General features: G+C 44.1%; 1 protein-coding gene across 3 annotated transcripts in view; it reads left to right on the top strand.

Moving 5' to 3' along the window:
- SNRK (SNF related kinase) overlaps nt 1-14,300 on the top strand; it is a 97,508-nt gene that overhangs the window by 70,234 nt on the left and 12,974 nt on the right. For all 3 annotated transcript variants that reach the window (XM_030551036.1, XM_030551038.1, XM_030551037.1), the window contains 2 exons: nt 1,760-1,972; nt 10,658-10,792. In XM_030551036.1, coding sequence (XP_030406896.1) covers nt 1,760-1,972; nt 10,658-10,792 — 348 coding nt within the window. The remainder of the gene's footprint in view (nt 1-1,759; nt 1,973-10,657; nt 10,793-14,300) is intronic.

Here is a 14,300-nt window from a genome sequence, read left to right as displayed (position 1 = left end):
TTAGATTAACCATTGTTGTCTTGCCTAGCATGCTTGCTACATGAGTTCAAGCATTCCTTCATAGCTGTACCCCTTACCTTTTCTGCTATAGTTCCAGTGGAGCATCAGCACTAAACATCCTCAACCACCATGTCCTGTGCAAAGCAGGTAATTTGGGGCAAATGCTGTCATTTGCCATGGCATAAACTGAAGTTCTGCATACATTACACAAGTAGAAATGTGCTAGTCATACAATATCCATTCTCTGTACATTCTGTGACAGTTTGTGCTTGGGTTACACTTCTGCCTGCCAGCACTTGGAGACATATCACTTGATTTAGCATCTACCCACAAAGAAAAAGCTTGTCATTGCAGAGTCCTCAGCTCTTTCTCTCTACAGATGGGACAGCTCCCCTTCCTCTTGCTGATACTTAAGAACCTAGAGCCTGGTTCCTACTTTAAAATAAATCACATTTTTCTTTGTTGGCAGTTTTATTGTAGCTGTGTTGTCCCACGATATTAGAGGCATCATGGTGGGTGAGGTAATATCTTTTATTGGACCAATTTCTGTTGGTGAAAAGGACAAGTTCATCTGAGAGCGTAGTGATTGTCTTGTTTCATCCACACAGTTGTTGTTGGAGCATTTAGTGTACTCGATGAGGTGCACCACATGGTGTGATAAGCACATATAAGACCCATGGATCTTGAAAGGTTTGTTGTGGGGGTATTGATCATTATAGAAGTGGGTCTATGTCTGCAAGTTTAGTATCTGTTGTTATGAGAGGCTGGCGCCGCTTAGAATTGTTATGTCCTGGTCTGTGGGTGACACGAGACAGTCACTATGCTCTCAAGTGAACTCACACAGAAAAATGATAAAAGATAAAAATGCCCAATCACTTGTGAGTGAACACTTTCTTCACAAAACGATCACTCCATATCTGACTTCCAAGTCCTTGTCTTCAAAGGAAACCTGCTCAACTCCTTCAAAAGACAAGCCTGGGAACTTAAATACATAACTTTGCTTGATACCAGAAATCATGGACTCAATGAAGACACTGGATTTATGGCTCATTACAACAATCTGTAACCACTAATCCTCCTTTGTCCTATAATTGTAGAGGTATTAACTAGCCATTTCACCTTGAAAGGTCTCTTGCAACATGTTACCTTCTTATCTCTTCCACCCTTGTATTTAGTTGTGACACTGAGTACTTTTCCCATATCTGAGGAAGACCTCTGTGTAAGTTCAAAAGCTTGTCTCTTTCACCAAGAGAAGTTGGCCCAATACAAGATATTACCTTTCCTACCTTGTCTTTCTTACATTTTTTGTAATTCCTTACTCTTTATGACAATAGCAAAAAATGTATTAATAATAATAAACAATATTTATATTGGAGTAACACCTAGATACCACCTAGTTTGGGGCATGACTGTGAAAAGTACTGTGCCAACCAAGAGAAAATGAAAGTCAGAAGAGTGTAGAGGTGAAAGAGCTCAAGTAAATCAAATGGAAATGGTGGAGTTTACTATGTCTGCAGTTTTTATGACTCAGTTTTATTCATTTCAGTTTTGCATTGTCATTTAGAATACTTTTGTGATTGCAGATTCAGTTTCCAGTCGCACTGTACTTGCATTATTTTTACTGGAAGGTCTTTAAAGAGGCTACTATGAGCTGATAGTAACAATATGAAAACAGTCCTCTTCCTAGTGTTGCTGTTGTGATGGCTACTTTCTGAACATATTAGTATGTTTTGTTTATAGATTTATTTTTTTTTCCTAGTTTAATTACACGGATGTTGCAGAGAGACCCAAAGCGAAGAGCGTCTTTGGAAGAAATTGAAAATCATCCATGGCTCCAAGGAGTTGACCCATCACCTGCAACGAAGTACAATATTCCTCTGGTTTCATACAAAAACCTTTCTGAGGAAGAACACAACAGTATAATACAACGCATGGTCCTTGGTGATATAGCAGATCGAGATACAATAGTAGAGTAAGTTACCAATTTTCTACATACAATTTGACACTTTTTTAACATTATATTTAACTTGAGAACTACAAAATTTAATGCAATCACAGAAAAATGACTTTCTGCTTCTTTCTAAATGCTGAGACAAAGCCTCACATTGAGCCTGTGATAGAGTTCTTTATTTGAAGTAGTGTAGATTTAATCTGATGAATTAATTTTAAGTGCAGTTCTACTCTGAAAAATAATTCTGTAAAGACACTATTGCAGGATTCTGTTTTTAATGTCTCACTTACTCCTTATCAAATCCATTCAGTTTACAAATAAAAAGTATCAAATTCACCATGAGTGCCAGGTAAATTGGGTTCCTCTTTGAGTGCTTGCTCATGTTGATTCCAAGTGGGGGTGTGCGCACAATGCACAGTCATCAGAAGGTTTTTCCCCTAGTGGTACCCGTCAGGTCAGCTGTGGAGCCCCTTAGAGTTGCATCTTCATGGCAGTGTATATAGGTCCCTGCTGACCCGCTGCCTCTTCAGTTCCTTCTGACCGCCAGTGATGGTTGTTGGAGCAGCTCTTCTCTTGCTATGGCAAGTGATCCCCTGGTGCAGTGTTTCCCAGACTTACAACACTTGCGTACCCCTTTTGAGACATTTGTCTTACCGGCGTACCGCCTTATCCAGTGAAGATAATTTTGGGGGGGACAGGACAGATGGTAGTCACATTTTTATAACACCCTCCTAATTTATTTAATTCTGGATTAAATGTTCATTAGAAATTAATACAAAATTATATTAGGTACAAGTTTAAACAAAAGTTTTAATAGAACTAATAGTTACATATAGAAATAGTACTAGAAATAATTAAAATAATAGAAGCGAATCAACAGTCTGGCAGAACAGTGTGTATGTATATATATATAATGGTGAATTCGTATCATGCTGAAATTAAAATACTCTGGTTTGGTTAGGTTAGTGAAGAAAGCACTAGTTTTAATACTTAATATTTCGGTATTGAAAAATTCAGTACAAACCAAACTATTCAGTGCGAGGGATGGAACTACTTTTGTCCAGACACCACTGCAGGAATATCTGGCTCAGTGTTTGTGATCTTAAGATGAAGATGGGGCTCCACGTCAATAAGACAATTTCGATTTTTTGTTTTGATGCCAATCAGCACAGAGAATCCAGTCTCGCACAAATACGAGATGGGAAAAGGCAGAAGATACTTGACAGCTTTGTCTGATAGAGCTGGATATTCAGAGCTAACTCCCAACCAAAATCATGTCAGTGTATTTTGCTCAAATTTTGTTTTCAGGAAGTTATCTGAAGCTAGCTCCAATAGCTGTTCTTCTGAAGCAGAGAGATTATTTGGCAGTGTTTGAACGTTGATGATAAAAGGGTTCCTTACCCATTCAAAGGTGCTGTCCAGTTCAGGGAAATATTTACAAAGATCTTTCTGCAAGCTTTCCAAATGCTGCTTCATGGTTTGCAACACATCACTATCGAGTTCGTTAATGGAGTTTATTACTAAGTCATGAAGAGATGGAAAGGAATCCAGTTCATGATGACTAAGACGTTTATGCACAGTTTCAATTTTGCGACCATGGTGCTCACTTTGTCTTAAACCTGGAATATGGATATGAGTTTCCCTTGCAAGGATAGACTGAAGTTGTTTAAATGAGCAAAGAGATCTGTAATATATGCTAGTTTGCATAGCCATTTCCAGTAGTGTATACAGTCTCACAGGTTAAAGGTTTCATCTAAAAAACCTTGCAGTTCTTCTCACAGCTCAAACAGGCGATTCAGAACTTTTCCACGTGAAAGCCAATGCACTTCAGTGTGAAATAGGAGTTGTGTGTAATCACTGCCCATCTCATCACTAAGCTGAGAAAACAGCTGGGCGTTCAGAGGGCGGCCTTTCACAAAATTGATTATTTTCACAGTTTCATCCAGTACTTGCTTTAGATCTGCCTGCATGTTCTGGGTAGCGAGTGCTTCCGTGTGAATGCAACAATGAGTTGATTTTGCTTCTGGCGCAACAGCTTGAATACGCGCAACATCTCCTTTCTTCAAACCAATCATGGCTCTGGCGCCATCCGTGCGTATTCCAACACAACTCCAATCCAAGTCACTGTTTTTGATAAAGTCATCAATATCTTTAAAAATAGCTTCTCCAGTTGTATGTGTTGGCATAAGTTGGCAGAACAAAATATCATCATGGACTTCTTTATTCAGCTCATATCTGACAAACAACAAAAGATTAGCTAAATTCACAACATCAATGGATTCATCCACTTGCAGTGCATAGTAGCAACTCTTTTTTGTACTCTTGACAATAATTGCTGCTTTACATTTTTGGCCATATCTGTGATTCTACGATGAACAGTGTTTTTTGAGAGGGGAACATGATGTATAGCTTTGCTAGCCTTGTCTCCAGTCATCACTTGCACCATTACTTTGGCTGCAGGTTTTACCAAAGTCTCGCCAATCACTTCAGCAGTTCTGGACTTTGCAATTAAGTACTCCACACTATATGAAGCTTCCAAAGCTTTCATATTTTCACCTCTCATCACATTATAAATTGTTTTCTGGGACTTTTGAAGATCTTTGCACCTATTTTCGAAGACTTCTACAGGTTTTCCCTCATATTCTTTGTTTGCTATCGAAATGGTGTTTTAGGTTGGATGGTTTCATACTTTCATTTGTGAGAGTCTCGTAACAAATCACACATAGTGGAACAGGCTCCACCTCTTCGCCAGTCCATGAAAATCCCAGTTTAAGATATTTTTCAAAATATTTGCGGGCTTTTTTTGTTTTCTTTGCCGCTGATACATTCAGTAAACTTACAGATGGTTCAAACGGTTCACTAATTTTGTCATCACAATTGTCTGATGTAGCCATATCACACTGCATTTTGAAGCATAATTATCACTACCATCCATATTTCCTTCATAATTTTCTTTTGTACATTCCAAACTTCCCGTTTTTAGCCAGTGATCCATTGTAAATGGGTTAAACAAAAAGAGAAATGTTGTATATTAATACACACCAAGTATGTACTTGTCAGGAGTAGTTATTCATTTTTATCCGTCAGTATGATTTCTGCGCATGCCACAAAGGCACGTGTATTGCCTGAGCTGTGGTTACAGTACATGCGTGGTTTGCGTCGGCACGCCAGCCGATTTTTACTGGCACACTGCCACCCGGGGTCCCAGCCGCTGGCCTGGCTCAGCCCGCTGCCGGCCCCTTGCCATCTGGGGTCCTGGCTGCCGGCCCAGCTCAGCCTGCTGCTGGCCTGGCTGAACGAGACCCCCAGTCGGCAGCAGGCTGATCGGGGCTGGCAGCTGGGTCCCTGGCTGGCAGGAGTCGGCGGACAGAACCCCAGACCAGCAGCGGGCTGAGCTGCTCAGCCCGCCGCGGGTCTGGGGTTCTGTCCACTGGCCCCACTCAGCTCACTGCCGGCCCCTTGCCAGCTGGGGTGAATGGGTTGCTTACCCATGGAAACCCTTTCACTTACCACCAGAGGTATGCGTACCGCACTTTGGGAAACACTGTCCTAGTGGAGTGTTTCTAGTGTTTCTTTATAGTTAAAAACTTAGTATCAGTTAGGGCTTTTTGGTGGGGAGCACACTTAGGCAGACTCAAGGCCTTTGGTCCCAGGCAGAACTTTTGTTGCAAATCAACATCAGGAAGATAAGTGCGGTCCACCTGGCTTGCCAGATGTTCCAGGCTCATCTGGAGTGCAGATGTGTTATTGGTCAATACCGATACACATCATCAGTGACATTCTATATAAACAGACAGGGTGGTTCTTGCTCCTCTCCCCTGTGCTGGGAAGTCCTAAAGCTGTGGGTCTTCTGCATTGCCCATTCGCTACATCTAGAGGCATTGTACCTTCCAGATTTCCAGAACGAGCTGGCTGATCATCTCAGCAGGTCATTTCATAATCACGAGTGATCCCTCTGCCCGGATGTTGTTATCAACATCTTACAATGGTGGGGGTTTCCCCAAATAGATTTGCGTGTGATGAAGTATAACAGGAAGTGTCACCAGTTTTGCTCCTTTCTGAATCACAGCCTGGGTTCACTTGCAGACACTTTTCTCCTCCCTTGGAAGTACCACCTGCTATATGCTTTCCCACCCTTCCCACTTGTACACAAGGTACTGCTGAAAATCAGAAGGGAGAGAGTGTCAATAGCGTGGCCTTGCCAACACTGGTTTACCATGCTTCTAGACCCGTCGGTGGACATGCCAATAATTCTGCCCCGGTCCTGGATTTGATCACCCAGGACCATGACTGCCTCCAGCATCCCAATCTGTAGTCGCTCAATCTCACGGCATGGAAACTCCATAGCTCCATAGCTGAACCCCTTGGAGCTTACATACTCAGATCCTCTTAGAGAGGTCCTCCTTAAGAGCAAGAAGCCATCCATGAGGGCCACCTATCTTGCCAAATGGAAAAGATTCTCCATTTGGGCATTACCAAAGCACACTCAGGCATCAATTCCCTTTATCCTATACTTTTTGCTGCATCTAAAACAGCAAGATCTGTCAAGATCATCAATAAAAGTGCACCTGGCCACTATCTCAGCTTTTCACCCCGGTGCGGCCGGTCGGTTGGTTTTTGCGAACCCAATGGTGGGCTGCTTCCTGAAGGGACTGTAGCCTCAAGTAAAACAGCCAGCTCCTCCATGGGATCTCAACCTTGTGCTCTCTAGACTGATGGGACCTCCTTTTGAGCCCTTGGCAACATGCTCCCTCCTCTGCTTCTCCTGGAAAGTAGCATTCTTGGTAGCTATATTTTCAGCCAGGAGAGTGTCTGAGCTTGAGGCCTTAACTCGGAGCCTCCATACGCAGTCTTTGATAAAAACAAGGTGCAGTTGTGACCACACCCAGCTTTCCTCCCGAAAGTAGTTTCAGAATTCCACACAAACCAGGACATTTTTCTTCCTGTGTTCTTTCCTAAGTCCAAAGTTAGCAACAGGGAACGAATGCTCTACTTCCTGGATGTCAGATGAGCATTAGCCTTCTACATTGAAAGAACAAAGCCGTTTTGAAAATCAACACAACTCTTCATTGCAATTGTGGAGTTTATGAAGGGGCTTCCAGTCTCGTTCCAAAGGATCTCTTCTCGGATCATGTCCTGTATCCGCGCGTGCTATGACTTAGCAAAGATACCTTCCCCCCTGCTGACAGCACACACCACAAGGGCACAGGCAAATTCAGCAGTGTTCCTGGCTCAAGTTCCTATCCAGGACATCAGCAGGGTAGCAATGATCCACACCTTTACATCGCACTACACCATTACACAGCAGGCCAGAGATGATGCAGCTTTCGGCAGAGCGGTGCTATAATCAGCGATCCTATAAATTCCAACCCCGTCTCCTAGATAAAGCTTGGGAGTCACTTGCTTGGAGCTGACATGAGCAAGCACTCGAAAAAAACAGTTACCTACCTCTCATAACTGTTGTTCGAGATGTGTTGCTCGTGTCCATTCCAATACTCACCCACCTCCCCTTTGTCAGAGTATCTGGGAAGAAGGAACTGAAGAGGCAGCGGGTCAGCAGGGACCTATGTACGCTACCATGGAGGCGCTACTCAAGGGGGCTTACAGCGACCTGATGGGTACTGCTAGGGGAAAAACCTTCTGACGACTGTGCATGTGGCATGCACATACCCACTTCGAATGGACATGAGTAACACATCTCAAAGAACAACAATTATGAGAGGTAGGTAACCGTTTTTTCTTTCTCTCTCACACGTAGCCAGTAAAATATTTTGTGGGCCATAGGATGTCCTCTTACATTTCTTAGACCCCAGTGAAGACTGATAGCGTACAGTGTAACTAAAGGCCTCATTTAAAGCCTGATCCAATACCTACTGAAGTCAATGGAAAAGACTGACTCCAAGTTAATGGGAAGACAAGATTCCTGTTGAATTCACTGAGGCCTTTGAAGATAACACGGATTGCACAAACGTTAACTGAAGGGAAAATTTGGCCTATAGAATGTGTTTTGGTGATGTGTGAGAAAGGAAGAACACAACTTAACTGCCAGAGCACGCAGTACATTTTCAGGGCTGGTAGTTAAATACAGTTGTTAAAATTGCTTGCCATCTGAGAGGATTTGATAAGCATTGATGAAGCAATTGGGTCACTTTTTGGAGTAGAACCACAGTTTAACTGTGGTGTCTGGTGCATTTCTTCAATTTAGGATTGACCATCTGTTCTACTTCCATTTTTCAGCCAAAGAGACAAGTTTTAAAATTATGCTGTGTTATGAACCAGTTTCTGACAAGTGAAATTTATGCATGTGACTGGTCAATAGAGTAAATTTGATACATGTTTTATTAGATATTTCTAATACTGTATTACAGTTTTAAGGTATCTTTCAGTTTTAAAGCTGTGTGATAGATGCTGCTATAAAACTTTTGTAGACACTTTTAAATTCTACTTAAGTCCAATTTAAGATTTCAAATTTTGATCACAAAAGCAAAATAAAGTATAACTTAGTTACACCACAGGAATTATGTACTGAATCTCTACAGAAATGCTTCTATCTAAATCTTAATATTTTTTATCAAAATGGCAGTCTTGCCTCACAAAACTTTTTTGTTGTCATAATTAATCTCTGGAGTTCACCCTGCAAATAATCTGTTTTGTGGATTTTTAACACTCTGGTTGTAAAACTAATAAAATATTACTTTGTACTTTAATGTCTAATTATAAAACAGTTTAGTTTGTTTGTTGATATTTTATATAATTAGTAATATTAAATACATTATGTGCTCACCATTTCAATGTTGGATGGATGAATAGATTCCATCCCTCTTTTCCCCACCACTATATCATATCATATATGGCATATTTTGTTGAGGAAAAATAACAATTAGAAATTTCTCAATGTTCAAACTGAGTCCGTAGTTATGTTGGTGCTAACGGTCTTGGGAGTGCTAATATAGACAAGCGATCAGCATTTTAAACAACATCTCATTTAGATCTGAATAGTGTTCAGTCACGTGGTATGCTGATGGCTGCCTACAGTACTGTCTACACTAACACTCCCCTGAGTATTATTACTAATGGAGCTTAACAAGTATTTATAACGATGGGAAATTTTTAAGAGAAAATGGCTACTATAGACACCGACTCAGAATAAAGATTTTAAAAAATCAGTATAAAAGATTTCTGTGGTTTTAAATAACTCTTAGATCTCTTTAAAATGTAAAATGCTTATTCTGATTTGTATTATATCTGTCACCTTAAAAAGCGAGGCTGTTTTTGTGCAACTAGTTTATTTTGGGATAAAAAATATAGCTTTCCTTCCAAGTAATTTTTGAAAACGTTGCTTTGTTATACAGTGTTACGAAAACTATTACTCATCTAATGATTTAAAATTAAAATTTTCTATTTTTTTTCAGAAATTATTAATATGTTATAAAAAAAATAGAATTTGTTATCCGGTCAAATTGCAGGAAAGCTATCTACTTTGCACCAGTAAAACTTTTTTAAAACAGTGAACGTTTAACAGCCTTCTAAGGGGCGCGGTGGGGAGAGGGGGACAGAAAGCCTAACTGGCTTCAAGACTGGGCTTGATAAGTTTATGGAGAGGATGGTATGGGGAGATCACCTACAATGGCAGGTTGCCTAGTGACAACTGCCAGTAGCAAAAATTCCCATTGGCCAGAGACAGGCACTAGATGGGGAGGGCTCTGAATTACTACAGAGAATTCTTTCCCAGGTGTCTGGCTGGTGGATCTTGCCCACATGCTCAGGGTCTAACTGATGGCCATATTGGGATTAGGAAGGAATTTTCCCCCAGGTCAGATAGGCAGAAACCTGGGCTGGGGGCTGCCTGCCTCTCCAGCATGGGGCATAGGTCACTTACAGGTTTGAACTAGTGTAAATGGTGAATTCTCTGTAACCTGAAGCCTTTAACCAATGATTTGAGGACTTCAGTAACTCAGCCAGAAGGTAGAGGTCTGTTAGAGGAGGAGTGGGTGGGTTAGGTTCTGTTGCCTGCAATGTGCAGGAAGTCAAACTAGATGATCATGATGGTGTCTTCTGACCTTCAAGTCTGAGTCAGAATTTTATTCATAAAAACAAAATGTCTTAAGGACTTTCCGGGTATTAAAAAAAGGCAAATTTAGGATTTAGAAGCTTTAAATGTTTTATTTCTAAAAATATTAAATGTATGCAGTAGCTTCGAAAAGGCCTCTTAAACTTTCAAGGGCCCTGGCAGACCCCATTATACTCATTATTTTAGATCTTCTGGTAGATTATAGCATCTAGGAAACTCCTTTAGTAACCTTAAAAGCTCAATTATGTTGCAAGTTTGCTATGACAACACTGGGGGAATGTGAGAGTTTACTCCAACTGCTTCAAAACTAAATGTTTCCACTTCACCTCAGCATTTATCTGTCAGTGGAACACACATTCATATTTGATTATTGTTATTGCTTAAATATGTGTAACAAAAAAACTTATTTAGCCTTTGGATGCTTTCCTAAATGTATCCAAATCTAATGATTGAACTTGCCATTTGGTTGCCCAGATTCTAATAAACCAAAAGCCGTGTTTCAAGATGTCAAAAATACTAATTTCTATTTTCAGGAACTTTTTTTTGTGGGAAGCACTCTAAGTTGTGTCAGCTATGTGTTCGGTTTTAGAAAATCACTGGTGTGTGATGTGTTCCATTTTTTTTGTTTCCCTTAGGGCTCTGGAAACTAACAAATACAATCACATCACTGCCACTTACTTCTTACTAGCTGAGAGGATTCTGAGAGAGAAACAGGAGAAAGAAATTCAAACCAGATCTGCAAGCCCTAGCAACATCAAAGCTCAGTTCAGGTGAGAATTTAGACACTTCAATGATTTAGTCAATTTAATCAGAATGTTTTGAAATTCCAAGATAATTTTGTTTAAAAAAAATAAATTCTTTCGTTGCTTGTTCCCAACGTCTTGGGAGAAGTGTAGCTGAACTATAAACAAGCTTCAGAATAGATGTTCGTATCTGCCATGGGAAGGTCATGTTCAGAGTGTCATACCTGTATTAGGTCTGATAGAGAAATGATTTGGTATGATTTCCTTCTGTTGGTGGTGTTTACACTTCATTAAATTCCATTTTGTAAAAATTATTCTGATGGTGTAATTCCTAATTGCATTCCAGTGCTGATGGGGATCTGTCATAAAGGAAAAGCTGAACTGACGTTTACATAAGGATTTAATTGTTAGGTTGTGTTCTGGGCTTCAGTAAATCTAGGTTAATTCAAGTACTTCTCAGGATGAAGCTCTTAAAAAGGACATCCGTTTTGAGAATTTTAAAATAAGTTAGATGTATTTATTGATTAAGGAAACATGTTGAAATGGCTGTCTTCAATCTACTTGATTTATTTCTTAGCTAAACTGATTTTTAGTAATAAAAATGTTTTAAATGTAGATCAGTAAGTTTAGTTTATCTGTCAGTGTTTCTCAACAGCTGTTTCATGGACGGGTGCTGGTCCCTGTGATTTACCTGACACAGTTTAGGAAGGCAGCAAGCCAGTCCCTGATATCAAAAAGGTTGAGAAACACTGATCTAAATCAGGCCTGCACAACATATGGCCCGCAGGCCACATGCGGCCCGCAGAGGCTCACTGTGTGGCCCACGGTGGGATTCAAAAGGCTCTGAGCTGCCCGCAGCGGCGGGCAGCCCAGAGCCATTTAAATCTCAGCCGCGGCTGGGATTCATAGGGGTCTGGGCTGCCCGCAGCGGCTGGGAGCCCAGAGCCATTTAAATCTCAGCCGCAGCCGGGATTCATAGGGCTCTGGGCTGCCCGCAGCGGCGGGGAGCTCAGAGCCCTTTAAATCTCAGCCGCGGCCAGGATTCAAAAGGCTCTGCGCTGCCTGCAGCGGCCGGGAGCTCAGAGCTCTTTAAATCTCAGCTGCGGCCGCGATTCAAAAGGCTCTGGGCTGCCCACAGCCGCGGGGAGTCCAGAGCCTTTTAAATCTCAGCCGCAGCCGGGATTCAAAGGGCTCTGGGCTGCCCGCAGCTGCAGAGAGCCCAGAGCCCTTTAAATCTCAGCCGCCAGGGCCGGCTTTAGGCCAATTCAACCAATTCCCCTGAATCAGCCCGCCCCTAAGAGGGCCACATGCCCACGCCCCAGTACGGTGTACCGGCAAAAGCCAGTGCGCTGTAGCGGGGTGGCTGAGCTTCCCCAGGGGGCAATTTAAAAGGCTTGTGGCTCCCAGACCCTTTAAATTGCCACCAGAGCACCACTTCTGGAGCCCTGGGGTAGGGCTGTGGGGCTCTGGGGGCTATTTAAAAAGTCCGGGGTTCCCGACGCTTCTACTGCCCCGGCCCTTTAAATAGTCACCGGAGCCCCACCACTTCCCCAGGGTTCCCGTGGCTATTTAAAGGGCTGGGGTGGTAGAAGAAGGGGAGCCACGGGGTCTTTAAATAGCCCCCAGAGCCCAGGGGTAGCGAGGGGGGGGTGTCTCCAGATGCCTTTGCTGCCCTGGTCCTTTAAATAGCCCCTGGAGCCCTACCATTTCCCCAGGGCTCCTGCAGCTATTTACAGGGCTGGGGCAGTGGAAGCAGGGGAGCCTCAGGCCCTTTAAATAGCTCCTGAGCTACGGGCTGCTACTGCTACCCTGATGGGGGAGGTAGGAGGAGGGGGCACTCACCATACAGGATGGGCTGTACCCCCTGTACCTGCACCAGTTGCCCGCAGCCAACCCCTGCCGCACCTCCTGCCCTGCCTGCACCAGTTCCTGTCTGCAGCCAGCCCTGCACCCGCTACCCACAGCCAGCCCGTCTCCTGCCAGCCCCTCACCCCATGCCTTGCCTTCAGCCCTGCACCAAGCCGTCTCCAGCCAGCCCTGCACCCCCTTCCCTGTCTCCAGCCAACCCCTGCCGCACCCCCCTGCCTGAAGTCAGCCAGTCCTGCACTCCTTTGTCTCCAGCCCTGCTAACCCATGCCGCACCCCTCCTGTGGCCCTGCCTGAAGCCAGCCAGCCCATCCCACATGCCGTCTCCAGCCTGCCCCACACCCCTTGCCCAGCCTGCAGCCAGACCCTACCTCCAGCCACCTCCCCCCCACCTCCAGCCAGCCCCATGTCCACTGGTGCCCTGTAGTTCCCAGGGAAGTAACCCTGCACACCTGCTTCAATGAGGTGGGCAGGGAGCAGCTGGGACCCACACGTGCATCCTAGCACACCTTCAGGGAGTGGTGGAGTTCATTTCTAGTTCAGACACATCTTTTTAAAAAAGAACTTTAGGTAGGGTTAACATACATCTGTACTTTCCCGGACATGTTAGGCTTTTTGGATCTTAAATCGCCATCCAGGAGGAAAATACGGACGTATGGTAACCCAATTGGTACAAAAAATACATACTGCGGCAGAACTTTTTATAGGGAACCGGTTGCTAAGAAATGAAAGGCTTTTTTTTTACATTTTTTTTTTCTTTCGTCATCCCTGCTGGGCCCCGCCGAAAATGTTCGAATTGGGCCCCGCACTTCCTAAAGCCGGCCCTGCCAGCTGCAGACGGGATTCAAAGGCTCTGGGCTCCCCACAGCCCTTTAAATCTCAGCCGTGGCCAGGATTCATAGGGCTCTGAGCTGCCCGCAGAGATTCTCGGCTGTGGCTGAGATTTAAAGGGTTCAGGGCTCCCCGCCGCCATGGGCAGCCCAGAGCCCTTTGAATCCTGGCGGCGGCTCCAGCGGATGCGCTGGGGCTGGGATTTAAAGGGCTTGGGCTCCCCTCAGCAGCAGGAGCTCTGGGCCCTTTAAATCCCTGCCCCAGCCCCACAAAGCTCTGGGTTCCTGCAGCCGCTGGAGCCCCGGGCTCTTTAATTTGACCCTGAGGGCTCCCAGCCAGCTGTTCAGCTGGGAGCCCCTGGTTGATTTAAAATCAAGTATCACCTCCCCACCCCCAACCTTCCTTTTTGGCCCACAGCTGTTTTGGTGGGGCGGCACTGGGAAAGGAGGGTTTGTTTCTGCAGGGCTGGGCGGTGCTGGGGCACAGTGTTTCCGCTGGGCCGGGGGGGGGGAGGGGAAATGTTTCCGCGGGGCCAGGTTTCTGCCCTCAGCTGTTTTCTTGGGAGTAATGTGGCCCTCGCCGCTTTACGAGTTGTGCAGGCCTGATCTAAATAATCCTATTAAAATTACTCCTGGGGGGATTCTGCAGGACGGTGCGCTTGCAGAAAACAGTCCTCCCCCCCCCCCCGCAGATTTCCTTCTTTTCCCTGCAGAAAACGGCTGGGAGGCAAAGAGAAGCCACGTGGGGCTTGACCATGTGCAGTTTTTTGGGGGGAGCGGGGGGAGGTTGTGTGAGAGGTGAAGCATGGGGGGGCACACGGGGTTATGTGCCACTGCCG

Source organism: Gopherus evgoodei, chromosome 2 (genome assembly GCF_007399415.2).
Source record: "Gopherus evgoodei ecotype Sinaloan lineage chromosome 2, rGopEvg1_v1.p, whole genome shotgun sequence".
Taxonomy (NCBI): domain Eukaryota; kingdom Metazoa; phylum Chordata; order Testudines; family Testudinidae; genus Gopherus; species Gopherus evgoodei.
The sequence above is the reverse complement of the archived record's forward strand: the minus strand, read 5'-3'. Positions and strand labels throughout refer to the sequence as shown.